This window comes from Tenrec ecaudatus, chromosome 2 (assembly GCF_050624435.1).
Source record: "Tenrec ecaudatus isolate mTenEca1 chromosome 2, mTenEca1.hap1, whole genome shotgun sequence".
Lineage (NCBI taxonomy): Eukaryota > Metazoa > Chordata > Mammalia > Afrosoricida > Tenrecidae > Tenrec > Tenrec ecaudatus.
The window spans coordinates 68,876,301-68,895,289 of NC_134531.1; the positions used below are offsets into that span (position 1 = coordinate 68,876,301).

Below are 18,989 nucleotides of genomic sequence, written 5' to 3' on the forward strand. Positions count from 1 at the left end.
ATAGTGACTTGAGATCTTATTTTTTTTAAAGGGACGAGTGATTATGACATACATGAATAATAACATTTTTATTGCTTTGTGACACAATAGAATCTGAAAAGTTCCTGGTCTCGTTTTTGTATACTGAGATATTTTTGTTGTAAGAAGCTATTGCAGTTTTGAGTAGAGAAACAATGAAATTTTTGTTTTGTTTCACTAAAAAATTTTAGAGCTGCAAAAATACTTAGCAGTATATTTCCAAATAAAACAACTGTAAGTATGTAAATATGAAGTGTTGGTAGAAATATAGATGAAACAAGATTGACCATTTTTTGATCAATTGTTATTAAAGCTTGGTGATTACACTACATGTCTCTACGTGTATATGAGTTTGTAATTTTTGGTCCAAAAAATTGTGTTGTCTTTAGGTGAGGTCCTCCAGAGAACGAAAACCAGTAAAGTGTGTGTGTGTGTGTGTGTGTGTGTGTGTGTGTGTGTGTGTGTGTGTGTGTGTGTTTAGAAGGGTTTATATCAAAGAAATGACTTAAAACAGTTGTAAAGGTGGGCAGGTTCCAGGTCCCTGGGTCAGGTGTCATGCTATGGCGTCTTCTAACTCATGCAACTGTGGGGCCTGATGAAACAAAGATCAGGTCAGGTGGTAGGTGCCTGGATGCACAGGTGAATGAATCCTGGGTCAGCATATGAGAGGCAGGCTGCTGACAATTTCCAGGATCAGCAAGCGGTGTAATAGGCCACCTTCTCAAGTGCACAAAACCGTAGCTCTGATGACAAGCCAAGATGTGTGATCTAAAGCCCACTGACACGAGGGGATTTTGACTCATACCAACCCTGCATAGCGTCTCTGAGGCTGTATTATTTACAGAACCAAATAGCCTCAGCTTTCTCCTTTGGAGCTGTTGGTGGATTTGAACCTCTGACCTGTGGTTATCAATCGAGCACTGACCTGACAATGCTACCAAGGCAAAGTGCTGGGTCTTGATCTGAGCAAGATGCAGACTTGGCAAAAAAATCATGTAAGGTTTTCCACAGTGGCCAACACCCTGCCCCCACCCCGGGCTGATTGCCCCAGGGCAGAGGTCAGATCTGCATCTGGCCCTTTTCTCTCCTGTTTGGATACCAGCCAGTCTGTGTGGCACTAGTTCTGCGGCTGGGTTCTATAGTCGGTGCAGTGGACACACGATTCACAAGTGCTCATGATGATGCTTTTCTGAGGGATGCAAACAGGTTACAATTTGAGTGAGAAATGCTCAGGACACAGTTACTGATTCCTTATCTGTCAGGCCTTTCTCTGGCCCTCAGCTACTTGACCTGGCCTCTACTCTGCTCTGCTCTGCTCCAGCAATGTTACAGAACTCTTTTAGGGGTGTTAATAAATGCTCAGAGGTCGTGCCACTTTTCTGCAGGCCTCCATTTAAAAGCATTCAGCTGTAGCTCCATGCATCAGCAAACCCAGCTTCCTCAATTAAGTGGCCAGAGGCACCCACTCCACAAGCCAGCCACCTGCCCCAAAGCACTCAGCTTTACTTGGCCTGTGGGCTGGGCATCCACTGCATTGTGCTCTGGCTCCTGGTTCTGCTGTCACTGCTACTCCTCTGATATCAAAGACATGGCCTGGATCAAAGAGGTTTAAAGCACTGGCTCATCACTTTGGAGTTTGAGATTTTCTCTACAGCTTTTGAGATGACTCATTTCATACTCCTTAGGATGGCAGTCACGTTGAACCCTGTTAGCAGTCAACCACAGCTGAATCATAATCCAGTCAGTATATTCCCACCCACCTTGCCCAGGCCTATCAGGAAAAGGAAAGTTGTTTTTAATATGCTGATTAACATCCAGCGAGGCACTGGACAACTCAACAGAGTGATCTGATCTACAATGTCAGTGGTGCAAAGGTTAACAAAGCTTGATTTAGAGGAATAGTAGGGCCCGACCTACTTAAACTAATAATGTAGTACCAGCTCCTTTGCTATGCTGTTAACTGCAGAAGGGACCACTGTAGGGCTTTCATGAGCTCATTTCCCGAAAGAAATTGCCAAGTCTTTTAGTCTTCCTCAGCCTAGAAGCTCAGCTGAAACTATTCAGCATCACTGCAGTACAAAACTACAGCTGACAGAGGCTACTTCTGAAGTGCCTCTGCCAGAAATTTGAACCCAAGACTCATGTTAAAGGCAGTTCATAAAATAATTTAAAAAAAGAAAGAAAGAAAAAATCATAAAAATAGAGTATCTCTTGGGAAGTTCATAAAAACCAAAACCACTGTCATTGAAAAAAAAAAAAAGGCAGTTCATGGGATTGAACTCAGATGGTAAATTAGCTGGAGGCTCAGTGGATGCGCAGTGTTGACCCAGAGCTCAGGACTGCAACTGGCCCCACAGAGGACTGTGGCACCCATTCCAATCAGCATAAAGGGGAAACGAATTCGCCCTAGGGAGGGCAAGATTAGGTGAACTGGCATGGGAGAATTTGAGCTTCAGTTTTCCAGAGTTTAAAGAAAGAGAAAAGCCTGCTTGTCAGCTCACAACCGGAGGGTCTTAATTTAAAGAGAACCTAGACCCAGCTTTGATATTCAGAATCAGTGGAGCCAGCTTGAGTGGGCAGGCAAAGTGCTTTGGATATTGCCTTCACTCTCCAGGACATTTATTAGTTGTTGGCCTACCTACACACTCCCTGAAAAAAAACACAGGAGACCAGGACCTCAGTCGGGGCAGTGCATAACTTTCCTGTCATGAGCCCCTGCATGGAATAGGCTATAGCCACACCACCCTAGTCTCCCTTCTCTATTCCAGAACTAACGTGCACAAGGGGTGCTGTTCACCTCAGAGACAAATACAGACCTCGTGTCTCAGAGACATCAGCCAGTCCCTGCACTTGAGAAAACAAGATGGCACAGTCACATGGGAAAAGCACAGATCTAGCTGCAAAAGATGTTGGAGCTGAGCAGAAAGGATCCTCTTATGAGGGAGTTTAAAGGAATGGGGTATATGGAAAATAATTACAACAAGAAAAAAAAAAGTTTCACAAGAACCATCTGACAAAATAATGAAAAATTGGGAATAATTCAACAATTCCAAATAGAAATCCAGAAGGCAAACCCAAACCCTAAGATGTTAGAACTGGATGATACCTTCGTAAAACAAAACAGAATAATTCAAGCAATAGAAATACAAATCCATGATCTCATAGACAAATATCTCTAGACCAACATACACGATCAGTCTATAAAAATCAAAAAGAGAAATAACCAAATCAAAAAGGTTGAAGAATTATGTCAGAATTCTATGGGACACTATTAAATATTAAAATATTCCAGGACAGGAAGGAGCAAAAACGGAGAAACTAGTTCAAGGAATAATAGAAGAGAACTTCCCTAACATTATAACAGAACAGAAAACAACCATCCAAGAGGCCTAGAGAACCCCAAATAGAATTGTCCCCCAAATAAAATCACCTCGGCACATCAGAGTCGCTTTCTAAAATGAGTCTCCTGAGAATGACATGGGGTGGGGGGGGGAATCACCTATCAGGGCAAACCAGTAAGAAGAAACTCAAATTTTTCAATGGAAATCATGTAAGCAAAAAGACAATAGATTTCCTAATGGATGTGTGTAAATCACTGCCATCGGGTGATGCTGAGTTACAGTGACCCGATAGGACAGAGTAAAACTGCCCCTCCCCCAATTTAGACCTAACCTTTTCCCCCAACAGTATTGGTGTGTAATTTACATATATAATTTACATATCCTACAGTTCAGTAGTTCAGTCGCATCAAGAAGAGTTGTGCAGTCAGTCGTCGAACATTTTCTTCATTCCTGTGCTCATTATTTATAAGTCATTTTGTTGAGGCTCTTAGCACTCTTACAACAATCCGTACTTCAATTGTATCAAGAATACTACCATCACAATTTTTAAAACATTATCTACTTGAACCCTTGGTATTCCCTTTTTTCCCTCCCTCTCCCACCCTCCTGACCCTTGATAAATTATAAATTCTTATTTCCATATCTTACACCATCTGCTGTCTCCCTTCACCCACCTTTTTGTTATTCCCCCCCCCCTCGGGAAGGAGGGTTGTTATACATCAATTATTGTGATCTTGCTCATCATTATTAGCTCTCCATCCCTCTGCCTAATTCCCTTGCCATTAATCCAGTACTCTGTAGATTCCATATGCAGAAAAACATCAAAAAACAATAACAAAATAAAACAAAAACAAGTGAAAAAGAAAATACTGAAAACTAGAACACATGTAAATGAGTCAAGGTAGATCAAATGATAGCATGTTAAATTTTAACCTAGCTGTATCTGCAACAGTCCGCTTCCAGTGCATTCTACACGTTAGCAAGTCTCACCCCTGGTCAGTGCTCGGGGCTTCACCAGGGGCTTAGTCCACTTGTAGTTTCCTTTGGTCTTAAACGGAAACAGCCTTAAAATGGGTCTAAAAGGAGATCAAATGATACATAACTGCATTTTGACCTAACCGTGGCTGCCATAATCCACTTTACAATGCTCTCTGTCTGATCATCGCCCTTCAAATCCCTCAATGGGGCATGCTCGGGCGGGGAGTCACTGGAGGGTAAATCCGTGGGTGGAGCCGGCAAGTGGAAGTTGGACTCCGCCGTCATCCATAGCCGCTTGCAAACCAGGTGTTCGCAGTTTGAACTCTGGTGCCATTCCCTCCTGTGGATTTTTATTATTTACAATCCTTGGATCACATGGGCTGCTGGTGTGCTTCTTCCATGTGCACCTCTCTTACTTAGAGAGCTGCTTGTTTGAAAACAAACCTTTAAAGACCCCAGACACTGATAGCGGGGCAAGATCTGGCTACTGTAAAGTCAGTACTTCGAACCCACCCGCCATTCCTCAGAAAGATGAGACTTTCTACTCCCGTGAAGAGTCACAGTAAGTCTTGGAAACCCAGAGGCCGTTCTCTGTCCTATAGAATCACTGTGAGTCGTAATCTTATCAATGACAGTGAGTGAGTTCTTTTGGTTCTTTGTTTTGGCTGATTTGAGAGGGAGAAAAATTTGTGCGTGCTTGGTGGCTGTCTTACATAATGCAATCGAATTTCCTTAAAATGGGTGTTTTCTTTCAAGGTATTTTGATTACAACTATAGCCTCCAAGGGAGAACTGCAAAATTGGCCTGACCTCTTACCAAAGCTCTGCAGCCTGTTAGATTCAGAAGATTACAACACCTGTGAGGTAAGGACTTGTACCTTCCTGCATGTATCATTTTCTCTCCTGCTTTTCTTGTCATTTTGTGCATTGGCAACCTTAGGGGAAATGTTTTCTCAAACATAATTTCAAAAGAGTAAAAGCCTAAAGTCGCCTTTGTGTCTTAAATTGTGATTAGTTTACTATTTCGTATAGGAAGATTATCTAGTTTAAAAAACCTCTTTACTATGTTTCAAGTATTCTTGGGTATGCTGGCATGTGATTAGCCGACTGTTGTCAGGTACAGTCAGGTAACGTGCTATTTTGTAAAGAGAGTCTGAAATTTAACCAGTTCCTAGACCAGGAGTACTTTTTTAGTTTTTCTACATGGTTTGTGCCTCTTTTGAGTGTGTTCAAAGTATATCTAGGTTTTCCGTTTTAATCGTACATTCCAAAAAGCACACTGACTGCCATCAAGTCAATTCTGACTCAGTAGCAATCTTCCCATTTAGGAGGGTAAGAGACAATACTAGGGATTTATGTTCCTATTATTTTCTCACCCCTCATTGGTGAGTACTTTAAGCCTCCATCATTATTAGGCTTCCAGTTTGGACCAAAAGCTGTTTGAAACATTGGGTCTGTCTAAAGCAGAGATTCCTTTCCTTAGGAAAAATGGGTTTGTAGAAGGGATTAGAGGTGAGGGCGGGTACAGCAATAATCGAACAAAAAAAGATTCATGTCTAATGTTTTGGGGATTTATTTTGCCTGACCTCAGTGGAGCTGGGGAAGGAAAGATGAGAAGAGTAAAAGTTAGCACAGAGGTATTTATAAAATTACCTTATCTCTCCCAAAATTCTGTATTCTCATGTGCGTTTCTTAGGAATGCCTTCAGAATATACTGATAAAATTCTAGGAAGCTGAAAGAATACTCCCTAGCCATCCTATAAGAATTGATTAAGAAAACTCCCAGGCTCTTGAGAGAAGTAGGAGCAAGGGGCTGAGCTACAGGCAAAGGTAGCTTCTCTGTCTGCACCTCTGCCTGGCTCTCCCCCAAGCCGTGGGGTCTTTCAACCTGTGGACCGAAGACCTGGGTTTGGCACGTCTGGTGGGGGCCCCACGTGGGGAAAAGAAGTGCGGGACCAGGTTGGACTCCCAGCCAGCGCCAGCTCCACAGCTTCTGGATCAGAGCCTGGCCCAGAGTCCTCTCTGGCCCCGAACGATTGTGCACCTTCTGCAAACACAATGGGGAGTCCCGGGCCATCTATTAGTCTCATATGCTCAAGGACGAGGCTGGCCGAGTACTGTGCCCCATCCTGCGAGACTATGTGTTCCCCCAATCTGGTGCCACCCGATAGCGGACCCACACACCCGCCGGTTCTGCCCGCTCACGGGCCAGGGCTACACCTCTGTCCACAGCCGCAACTCTGCTGGCAAGAAGGTCATCCAGTCAGACAAGACGAGGATGCAGGTCCAGGGTCATGGCTGAGGAGGAGAAACAGGTTCCAAAGGTGCTGGGAAGCCTTAAGGACCCTCGCCTTCTTCCTGCAGTCCCTCCACTTAAGCCTAGGAGGCCAGCTCTGGGAGAACAGACATCCACCTCACCTCACACACAGCCCCCTCCCCACAACCCCCTTTTCCCCGCTGGCCTGCCTTCGCCTGTGGGCAGGGACTGAGGCTTGGTGCAGGCAGGATTTCCAGGAAGATACACCCCACCCGACTAGGACTGGCCCCCAGAACTAGGCATGAGGCCACAAAGGTCTGGGAGTATGGCCTCGATGGATTGATCCTTCCTGTGGGGAAGGAGGGGAGTCCCAGGTACACCCCACCTCCTTCCCCCACACTGCTAGCTCCAAACCCCCAGCCTGTCCCGTTCATCTCCCCACCCCCACCCTCTTGGAGTCAGTGCTCAATAAAATGCCGGATGAATGGGGAAAAAAAGAATTGATTAGAATAAGTTTGGTATATTGATAAATAACATAAAATGAGTTGATAATTTTAAGCACTTTTCCAAAAGCAAAAAGAGAAAAAATGTAATGACAAGAATCATGAAAATTGCAGGCTATATAAGTCTTATTTTAAATACGGTTTTTCACGTACCTGAAACAAAGATGTGAATCGGTATGTGTTTGGTGTTTTGACTAAATGTTAGCTTTTGGTTGAAATACTGATAATTTTCTTTTACAATAGATACCAAGTTTGCATTTAGTTTTAAGTAGGATATCAAAGTTAAGATGTGTGAAATTTTTTACGTGGCAATTTTTAAATCCGTAATGTTAAATGTATGTATGTTAGATCTAAAGACTGAATTTTAATATTATAAACCCTTTAAAAAGATTTCAGACAAAGTATTGTGTTATTTTTCCTTTTAAATGGAGTGTTTAAACTTACAGCTTTTGGAAGGCAGCATTTTTGTTAACGGAAAATATTAATCCTTAAGTTTATCAATATTTATTTTTAAATTTATAAGCAAAGTTTATTATAATCAAATATATCGATATCCCTGATTTTGCTGTTTAATGATTTCTTTAATCGTGGACTAGTTATATTTAAATGTTTTTTTGTAATAGGGAGCATTTGGTGCTCTTCAGAAGATCTGTGAAGATTCTGCTGAGATTTTAGATAGTGATGTTTTAGATCGTCCTCTCAACATCATGATTCCCAAATTTTTACAGTTCTTCAAGCACAGTAGTCCCAAAATAAGGTATTTCTATAGCCAGTATTACATTTTTATAAGCTCTGATCATTGTTTGATACCACTTTACTATTTTTTTTAAGTCATAATATTTGCGGTGAAAATTTGCACAGAAAATTATTTTCCAATTTAGTAATTCCTACACAAATTGTTCAGTAATATTTACACTAGTTACGTTTTTTACAATGTGTCAGTATTCTGCTTTATAGAGGTGTCTCTAAATTTCTCGCTCTTTTCCCCTTTAACTTTTTATTGTGATTTGAGTGATTATTGACGAACGCATTGTCTTACATGCCTTGTTGTGTGACATTGACTGCAATTCCTCCATTGTAACAGCTCTCTTCTCACTTCCCTTCCCTTCCTGCCTTGCTTTATCTCGACTAATCTCACATGGTTAATTGTTCCAGGGAGTGGTGTCTCCTTCGTGTTATTTTTTTATCTTATAGGCCTGCCTGTTGTTTGGCTGAAAGTTGAGTCACAGGAATGAGTTCCTTTCTGGCCTTAAAGGCTGATAAAGAGCTATAGCCGTGTGTGTTCCGTTGGTCTCTATTAGACCAGTGTATTAGGCAAAGTTCTCTAGAGAAACGAAACAGGACACTTTATAGTCAGCAGTTCACAGCAAGGCGACATACGCCGCAGGTTGGCTCAGCGATTAGCAAACGATATTGTACGTTCCACAAAGAGTAAATATACTCTTTTAATAATTAAATCCAGTAAGTGATTGATTCTTTGTAATGAAATTTTCATTAAATAGATAATTTTCTACCTTATATTTAGTTAATTACTTTGTTTTAAGAACAAGGATAAGTTTGTCAAGTAAAAGGTAAGCTCCAAAAGATTGCATTCCATATAACTAGCCTTTTTATGATATTAAAGCAAACACATACAAGCTTTTCATATATATATATATATATATATATATATACATGCAATAAAATCATTTTAAAAGAAATGTAAGGCTAGTGGATGGTATTAGCTATAATTTTTAATGTTCTTATACTTAAGGAATTATATGTACCATAGTATTTGTTGAAGGAATATTTAACTTTCTAATCTTCTGTAATTGGAAAAAAATCTACCAGGAGCCGATTTTAAATGTTGAATGTGTTTCTAGGTCCCATGCTGTTGCATGTGTCAATCAGTTTATCATCAGTAGGACCCAAGCTCTGATGCTGCACATTGATTCTTTCATTGAGGTAAGATTTGCTCTCTCCTTCTCCTCGTTCTTTAGACAAGTTACATAATACGACCTGCAGTATTTAATTTTTTAAAACTGATAGTGTATGATTACAGTATACATTGCCAATATTTACTTTATTTCTGTGGCATTAGAATTAGATACAGAATACAAAAGACACTGCTATCTAGTAGATTCTGATTCATAGTGACCTGAAGGGCAGCTACATCTTTCTCCAAGTGAATAATGGGGTTGAACCGCTGACCTGGTGGCTAGCAGCCCAACACCTAACCCACCGTGCCATCAGGGTTCCTTAGACACTTGCTCATTGAAAATTATTAAAGTACTTTTTGATTAAGTTTTTTTGACTACATCATTTATAAATTGATAATAGTCTATGTGTTTAATATCTGGACTTAAGTCAGTTTTTCCAGCTACAATATTAAAATGTTAAAATTGCATATGAAAGCGTAAGCTCCAAGTTCATTTGCAATACTTTAAATGAGAAGCCCTGGTAAACTTGGGCAGATTTAGCTTAGTAAAAAAATTGAAGGCACAGACTTAAAAGAGCAGTATTTCTGGTTTTCCAATCATTTCCATTGTGCCACACAGGTGGGAGTGGATTAAGTCTTAAATCTGAGCCACGCTCTCTAAAAGCACTTTAAACATTTTTCTAAAAGCAGAGAGATGGACAATAAACTGACCATGAATCATAAAGTGGTAGGATTCCTTCCTGGAACCTCTCTATAGCTTGATAATATCAAAAGAAAGAGTTTATAGTTTAAGTATTTCTATATCCACTAAATGCAATTTAAATAGTTCATTCCTTTTCAACTGTTCGTAAAAATTCCCCAGAGGTCATGTGGCTGCTAATTCTATTGGAAAATTATAACAAAAGGGGGAGATTACACCATATTTGTTTACAGGGAATTCGCTTTATTTTGTTTTTCCTAATTTTGAATTTATCAATTTCGTATATTGATAGACTAGTAGCCATAGGGACCCTCAAACCATTTACAGGGTAAGTGGGTTTTATTGAGTACCTTCTATCAAGGGCCCCTGGTAGTAGCCACCAGCCGAGAGATGAGGCTTTCTACTCCAGTACAGAACTGTCATCCCAGAAACCCACAGGGGTACTGCTACCTTGTCCTGTAGGATCACTGAGTTAGAATCGACTTGATGGTAGTGGGTTTGGGGTGTTGGGATATTCAGTATCTAGGGGTCTTGATGGTGCTTTCTGGTTAGCCTTGGACTGCTCTAACTGCCGCTGCTCCACAGGAAAAAGTATAACTTGTCTGCTCTCATAAAGGTTTCAGCCTGAGAAACCACCATATGTGGCCACTGAGTTAGAATGAACTACAGGGCAGTGAGGTTGGTTTGGGCGGGAGGGGGGGGGTTGTTTTTTTATTACATATTTGTTTCTATAAATCAGGCGCTCTGCTTGATGCAGACATCCATAGTCCATTTTATACCTTTAAGTTAAAAATTCAACCTGTATGATTAGAGATGGTCTAGTATAGTGGCTAAGATTGGTGATCTGAAGTGAGATTGCCTAGATTTAAGCCCTCATTTCTTGGTTTAGTCGCTGCATGCCCTTGGGCACTTATTCAAATGATGCTTGCAGTTTCATCGTATGTAAAATGGGGCACGCCTTATTAAATGGCTCTAAAGAGACTCCCTGCCATCAAGGCATTGCCAATTCACAGCAGCACTGCAGGAGTGGGCAGGGCCCTTGTGAGTTTCTGAGACTGTAACTGTTTACAGGAGTAGAAAGTTCCATCTTTCTGCTACTTATGTATACAGTTTGTGGGAATAAGAAGCTCTCTACCTGCTACCTGTTGTCCTTAGTAGTAGTTGTTGTTACATTGTTGTTCAATAAAGGAACAATAATAGTCATGTCAACATAAGGAATTATTATTTAGAAAAGAAGAAATTTTCTCTGAAAATAAAAATTTCACAGGGCTAGATTCGGCAAGCGGGATAAGATTATTTCCCAACATTTAAAAAAGTTTGCGTAGGTGCTAAATTGAGATACTAGTTGCTGCTTTTATAATCTTCCCAGATTTAGTCACGCCACCATCTACAGGGAAGAATGGAATTCTCACCCAAAGGATAATGAGAGAGACGTTCTAAAATTAAGTCCTTGTGCCCACTGCTAGTTCCGTTCCTCTTTTCTGAGTCTGGGGCATGTCCCGTTTTGGATACATTATATTCTGCCTGTATTTTGTAACATTGCTCCTAAAAGTGTTCTCCTAGAGCTGATGTTAACCCACAGATTGTTACTGGACTGTAATGGGAAAAGAATAGAAATTAGGGTCATTTAGAAACTTGTATGAAAATATATAATTTTTTAAGCTAACCAAAATATTAGTAGAAGCACTTTATATAAATCCTACTGCCATAAACATTTTATATTCTAGTTAACATTTTGTAGACATACCAAAAGGTTTTCTTCAGTTTAAGCCAAACTAGCTCAATTTAATGATTATTTCTGTTTGTGAGCGAATGCTCTTGATAACATGGTTTCAATGTCATAAACTAAAAATAACTTCAGAACACTAATGATCCTACTCTTATCAAAGACTGGAAATAATTGTTAAACAAAATGATAGTTGGGAGTGACTATTGTCCCACATTTAATTGTCTTATAATCTTACAGGCCAGTAAAATTGGTCATTATTTGTACAGTGTTTCTTAGACTTCTTACTGTCTCCAACTCAAATATTTTTATGTATGAGCCATTCTGATGTATTGGAATTTTTAAACTAGAAAAAAATGTGTTTATCATGCAATAGAATCTCTTTGCATTGGCTGGTGACGAAGAACCAGAAGTACGGAAAAATGTGTGCCGGGCTCTTGTGATGCTGCTTGAAGTTCGAATGGATCGCCTCCTTCCTCACATGCATAATATCGTTGAGGTAACCCAAGCAATTTTAGGGTTTCCTTCCCCTCAAGAAAAAATTAGGATAGAAATAAATAATGAGACTGCTGATTGCTAAGTTTCTGCAAACATAATAGTTGATGGGACAGTGGGAATGGGGAAAGCTTGATTGCCTTGACATTTTACATAGTTACCTCTGTGATGATTTTCTTTCATGGGATTTAAGGTGTTTCAGGAGAAAAACGTTAGGTAGAGAAATTGCCAGCTTCTAACCCCAGGCAGCTGGCAAATGGATTATTTTTATTTCATAGATGGATACAGGTTAAGCTAAATGACAACATTTTGGAAGTTTCCAAAATTCACCTGAACAGCTTGGACTTGTTCTAAGAGATAAAATACATTATATTTAGTTAGATTAAACCAGAGCGATATCAAGGATTGCTTTAGGGTTCCTTATTGGGGGTGATTAAAGTAATTTTACTAAGAAATTCTAAATATTCTCAGATCACAGATTAGTCAAACCTAAATAAAAGAATATGAAGACTTTGTAAAAAGTCTATTGCTATTAAGAGTTGTGGTTTATACATGCATGGGTTTGTTCCAAATAAAATGTATTTAAATAATCTCTGATCAGTGGATGGCTACAAAGAATTTTTCTCAGTGATACACTTTGTTTTTATTCTTTGTGAGAGTTCTTGGGGGAGGATGTCCAAATCTAAACTTCTAAGGGGATCTGTTGGGCCAATTCAAGGTGAGCGTTCAGCTCACAGTTTCTGGCAACTCCTTTGCGGGTGGTGCAGCTTCCAAGGGGGTGGGCGTGGTAGATTTTCTCAGGAGGACAGGGCGGCCATCAAACTGTGAGGAAAATTGAAAACGGCAGTGGTAAGAAATTGACCAGGGAAATTGTACTGAGAAATTGTTTTCCTTCACAATAATGAACCGGCTCCAAAGGAAACAAGGGCTATGAGGAGTTTGTTGGGACAACATACCCAACCACCATTATCTTGCCCCTTCAGACTTCTCTCTGTCCCCCACAGTCAAAGACCATTGCAAAGGCACATGATTCCAGTCCCTCACAAATGCCGCAGTTGTGCTTTGATCATTGTAACTGGGAGAGTGCAAAGTTCTTTGGGGAAGGATATAGACTTAGAGGGAAGGCATGTCAAGGAAAAATGGCTTCACAATTTTTTATGTTTTGCTTTGATTTATTTTGTAGCACTACTTTATTTCCCTACAAGATGTAATTATTAAAACAGTAATTTACTGTTTTGGCAGTACTAACTACTGCTAGACTCAAACTGTGCTACCTAATTTTCATGTTGCTGGGTATAGTTATATGTGAATATGGTAATAGCTTTGCAAGTGTTTTAAATAATAAATATACTAAATGTCTATGTGGTGTGAGGGAATTTATATTTTAATAGAGAGGGTGGATCGGTTTTTAGAGGATAGGGCCTAAGAACTGCCTGCAGAATATGAGCACCTCTGGTGTGCAGAACATCTTTTGTAACGCTTTAGGAGAAAGACACAGAAATAAGGATATGTAGCGACATGAAATAGAACTAAAGAAATTCTCTTTCAGCGTATTTTCTGTAGGAAATAATTTAGAAGCGTAAGGCGGCATTGAGCTCACCAGAAGTTAAGAATGACGTAGTTGCTATGGTCAGGTCACAGCTAGAAAACTTAACTAGCAGTGAATGCCCTACCGCACTCAAGTAGGACATACAGGGAACGGACTAGCCTATGACCGTTGTGTTCCAACATTTTATCTTGAACTGTTTATATTCCTGCAGAGAAACCGTTTCCCTCCAGTTCCAGACCCATGTGTCTTCTAAATCACACAAAGACTTCCAGTTATATTCATTTTCCTTTAACTTGTACTTTAAATATGTATGCGTACTTCAAATATGTGAGTCTGTATAAAGTGAGATACAGCTATACATAAACAAATACGTTGAACGCTTTTTTTATTGGGCAACATTGAGAGCTGCTTAAATTTGGCTGTATTTTAGAATCACCTAGGAAGCTGTTAAATTTTATCTAAAACTTATGTTACCGAATCCCTGTGAAATACAAGGCCATAACTTACTGGTGTAGGGTTGCGAGGAATTGTGTGATTGAACCTGAGCAGTGTTATGGTGCCTTTGCTTACAGTACATGCTACAGAGGACCCAAGATAACGATGAAAATGTCGCCTTAGAAGCTTGTGAATTTTGGCTCACTTTGGCTGACCAACCTATATGCAAAGATGTCCTCATAAGGCATCTCCCTAAGTAAGTGTTCTTTCTCTAAATGCTTCTGTATTTGTGGTTTAGAGTCCCAGGGGTGCAGCTGTTACCCAGGTACTCGCCAAAAGGCTGGTGGTGGGGACCCCACCCAGCCAGTCTGCAGAGAAGGATGGAGCAGTTTGGGTTCATGGTCTGCAGCTTTGTAAGCCCTGTTGGTTGTGGGTTAGAATTCACTCTGTGAGTCAGATTCCATTTGATGTCAATGAGTTTCATTTTTAGACTCTTTATTATTTACTTTTTTATTTTAGGTTCTAATTCATTTCTGCATAGTAGTTCTTCACTTTACATGTTTAAGTTACTTTTTTTGTCATTGTACAAAGGTAAAGTTCTAAGAAGTCACATTTTTATAAAAAAATTATCTTTGATGAAGTAATTATAAGAACTGGATGGTGTTGGATATCATTAATGAATATTTTGATCAAAGATTCTATAGAAGAATCCTGATCACGGGGGAGGGGAGGAATGTAAAATAGAATTTCAGAATGGAAACCAGATTTTCTGGAGCCATAGAAGGTGGATGGACCCTTGGAACTAATGTCCTGAGATAATCTTTAAACTTGAAATAAAAAATGTCCCCTGAAATTATCTTTAACTGAACTAACAACAACAGCAAAGATGGTGTCTTGAGTTACACATGGAGCTGCAAACCACAGGGTTGGCAGTTTGAACCTGCCAGTTGCTCCAGGGGAGAAAAATGACCGTTCCTTTAAAGCAGGGGTCCTCAGACTTTAAACGGGGGCCAGTTCACTGTCCCTCAGACCGACTAGTTTCAAATAAAAACTATGAGCAGATTCCTATGCACACTGCACATTATCTTATTTTGAAGTAAAAAGCAAAACGGGGCAGAAGCACCCGGCGGGCCGCATTTGGGGACCCCTGCTTTAAAGAGTTAAAGCCTCGGCAACTCAGAGGGGCGGTTCTGGTTTTGTACTCTGTCCTGTAGGGTTGCTCTGAGTCAGACGCGACTCGGTGGTCGTGGGTAGTGGTCGAACTTTATGTTCTTTAAAGAGCTGTCGTGATGGGTTCAGGGTGACAACAGCAACTTGCAAAATTAGATTAGGCCTTGGGTGGCACTGAGTGTGTATTAATGAGGGAGAAAGGGCTCAGAAAGGATAGATGGTGAGAATGCAAACGTATGAAGGCTGTTTATCCCCAAAACCAAAATTCTGAAGAAGTCATGGCGTAATTCTCTGCTGGCATCGTTCTTATGAACTCTGATGCCTCGTTTTCCTCAAAAACTATGCTGCAGAGCTGTAGTGTTGGTTGTTTTGAGCTTTATTATCTGCATTTTAATCAATCCTAAGTGATGCTTGCTTCTCAAAGTAAAATTATACAGGCTTGTGAAAATGATTAAAATGAAGAAAAATATACCTGATAGTCCTTCAGTAATCAATAGATTTTCTGTTGCTTTTCATGTTTGTTTTGACACAGATGCCATATATCAATGTTTGGAAGAGATTAAATTGGGTAATAATGTAAAACATTTAGCATGTCCTTTTTAAATCCTTTTATTCGGGGCTCGTACAACTTGTATCCCAATCCATCCATCCGTCCATTGTGTCAAGCACATTTGTACATTTGTTGCCACCATCATTCTCATAGCATGTCTTCTAATCTATTGTTAGTGCTTAAAGTTTGATTTTATCATCTCTTATCAGTTACCCCACCAGATGTGAGTGAACTAGTCTCTTGACTGTAGAACTCCATGTGCCATGCGCACCATGGCTGTATGACTAAGCTATCTTGATTGTACAACTGACTGTTTCTCTGTTGATCCTTTGCTTGTACCTACTTTTCTTAGTAAGTAATCTTAATGTAACAATACATTAATGTTCTACAGCATCGCTTTTGAGAAAGAAAGAACCACAAAGCATGGCATTCTTGTTCAAACTGCCAGGTGCAATACATTATAAATAATAATAGGGTGAACATCTTTGTATTTATTCATAAAAGGTTGGTCTTCAACAATTCCTACGAATGAGTTTTACCATGATCAAAATTTTAAAGGGCTTTATATAATTACTCCAAATGCCAATCAACACGCCATCAATATTTCTGTCGTCATACAACATTTGTTGGGTTTTAATTATACTTTTGCGAATCTTGGCAATTTTCCCCTACTAGCATTGGCAAAACCATTGTTTGTATTGGTAACATTTTTTCCTAACAGTATTTGGAAATTCTCCTCTCATATAGTCACTCCAGTTTTTTTCTCTACTCTATCTTTTCTAGTAAGCATTTCCCTGACTCAGCAGTGCTTGTTTTATGGCTTACCTTTCCTCTTTAGGAAACAGACACACCTTTTCATTGCTGGTTTGGGGTGCTACTTCTGTGGTATGCTTATTCCATCCTGTGTTGCTGTTCGGAAGCGCCTCCGAGTCATTTCTGACTGCACAGTTAGTTTGTGTGTCAGCCCAGTGTTGTAGCCACTGAGTCGTGCATCTGACTCTGATTTACCAACCACAGTATCCTCCTTCAGGCACGGGTCCCTCCTGATAGCATGTCCAGAGTACATGAAGCAACATCATCTTACCGTCTTCAGTTCTAAAATACATTCTAGTTGTTCTTCCAAACAAATTTATTTCTTCTTCTGGCAGTCCATGCTCTGTATAACACTCTTTGCTAGCACTCAGATTCCAAAGGGCATCCGTCTTGTTTTGGGTGGGGGTGGGAGGCTGCCTAGTGTACAGTTTGGTTTTGACCTGCTCTAGGGCATCAGTCTCTCTTGGTTTGCCTTACTCGTTGCCAGCTTTCACATGCATATGATACAAAAGAAACAAATGAGACACTGCTTGCAGCGAACGTGCCTCTAAGCGTCCACGTGTGGTGTCATTGCTTTTTAACAGTTTGAAATCTTTTGCAGCATATTTGCCCAATATAATAAATTATTTAATATTTCCGACTGTGCCTTCTGTGGGCATCGTGGGACCAAGTAAAAAGAAATTCTCTGAAAAAAAAAGAAATTCTCTGTAATTGCAGTCATTTATCCATTTATCATGTCTTAAGGGGCCCATTGTGAGGATTTTTGTTTTTGAATGCTATAATCTTTTCTCTTATTCAATAAGTGCTTCAAGTCCTCCTTCCTTTCAGTAAGCAAGGTTGTAACATCTGTATACTATATGTTGTTAACAAGTCTTACCTCCAGTCCTGAAACCATGTTCTTCATGTAGTTGAGCTTCTTAGATTATTTACCCAGCATACAGATACTGAAAAATACTGAATAAGTATGATGAAAAGATACAACCTTAGCATATCATATACATTATCTTTTCATTTTACACCACTCAGTAGCCCCTTCTCCTAGAATGACTGCCTCTTGGTCTCTGCAGGTTCTTCATGAGCAAAGTGTTCAGGAATTTCCATTCTTCTCACTGCCACCATCATTTTATGATCCACACAGTTGAATGAGTTCACATAGTCAGTAAACCCATGCAAGCAACTTTCTGCTATTCTATGGTTTCAGCTTAGATCCATCTGCTAACGACCGTGATGTCCATCCCACGATCCATGCCCTCTTCGGAATCTGACTTGTGTATCTGGTGGCTTTCCAACAGTCTGTGGCTACAGCCATTTTCTAATTCCTCAAACCATTCGTTTGTACTGGAGAACTTAACGCTGTTGCACCACAAATCAAAACCTGTTGCCTTTGAGTGTACTCCAACTCCCAACGAATGTACACCAAGAGAGCAGACAACAAACTGACTGCCTCCTAGTGAACCTGTAAGACAGTAGAACTTAGCCCATGGGGTTTCTAAGGAGAGAAGTGTAATCTTTTCAAAAAGAGACTACCACCTCATTTTTCTCCTGTGGAGGGAGTGAGTGGTGGGTTCAAATTGCCAACCTATCCTTGTTGGAGATCACGGTAAATCTTCCAGCAGAGCAGCTATCTCAAACTTTTACTACTTAAGTTTACATCTTGTACGTTTACTTTCAAGTAAGCTGCCACCCTTCCTAACCAGTCTGAGAAGCAGGACTTGTGTTTATCCTCAGGGACCTGACCACACCATCAACTGTGCACGTGCCATTCTCCCCGCTTCCACGTTCTCCATTAAGATTTCAACCCGCTTCCGTTTCTCTCATCTTAAAAAGTTCATAATTAAACATCAAAGCATCATTGGGACTCGCTGTCTTCATTTCTTAGAGTTTTTCTTTGTTTAATTGTCATTACGGCATGAAACTTGGAAGGAAAGGCTAGCAACAATTAAAACTTTAATGTGGAGAATGAAAGTTTCTTAAATCTAGTACAACAAAGCAAAAACACTGCCATCTAGTAGAGTCCGGCTCGTAGAAACCCTATAGGACACGGCAGAAGTGCCCCTTTACAGGATTAGAAAGCCCCATCGTCTTCCTGCAGAGCTGCTGTTGCTTAGAATTGCCGACCTCGTGGTTAGCAGCCCAACACCTCACCACCACGCCTTCTCTGTAAATAACGGTCAGCCAAGTCGATTTGAATCCTGACTGGCATTTACTTAAAGCTTACTTTTGGTCTTAAGCAAATAATACAATCATCCTGCTTTTTAATTTATTCATCTGTAAGGTGAGTATTGTAACACCTTATAACCCAGTAGGTTATAGTGTAAAGATTATGAATAAGCCCACAGCTGGCACTCAATAAATGTGAGTCCTTTCTACTTGTTCCTGGACAAGCAGTCCCATGCCTTCTGTCCTCCTAAGACTCTTTTCAGATGAGTAGGGTAGGTCAGTGAGGAAACAAACCATCAAAATTTAAAGCTGGCCAAGTATATAAAACTCATCGCTATAGGAAGATTAAGGGTAATGTTTTGGCTTCTCAAATGTCT

The 18,989-nt window shown here is 40.2% G+C and overlaps 1 protein-coding gene and 1 pseudogene across 2 annotated transcripts in view; both read left to right on the plus strand.

Annotated features, from left to right (window-relative positions):
- TNPO1 (transportin 1) overlaps positions 1–18,989 on the plus strand; it is a 105,561-nt gene that overhangs the window by 59,469 nt on the left and 27,103 nt on the right. For both annotated transcript variants that reach the window (XM_075541157.1, XM_075541158.1), the window contains exons 5-9: positions 5,094–5,200; positions 7,720–7,853; positions 8,959–9,040; positions 11,817–11,939; positions 14,057–14,175. In XM_075541157.1, the coding sequence (XP_075397272.1) occupies positions 5,094–5,200; positions 7,720–7,853; positions 8,959–9,040; positions 11,817–11,939; positions 14,057–14,175 (565 nt within the window). The remainder of the gene's footprint in view (positions 1–5,093; positions 5,201–7,719; positions 7,854–8,958; positions 9,041–11,816; positions 11,940–14,056; positions 14,176–18,989) is intronic.
- LOC142438787 (nanos homolog 3 pseudogene) lies at positions 5,401–6,713 on the plus strand (annotated as a pseudogene).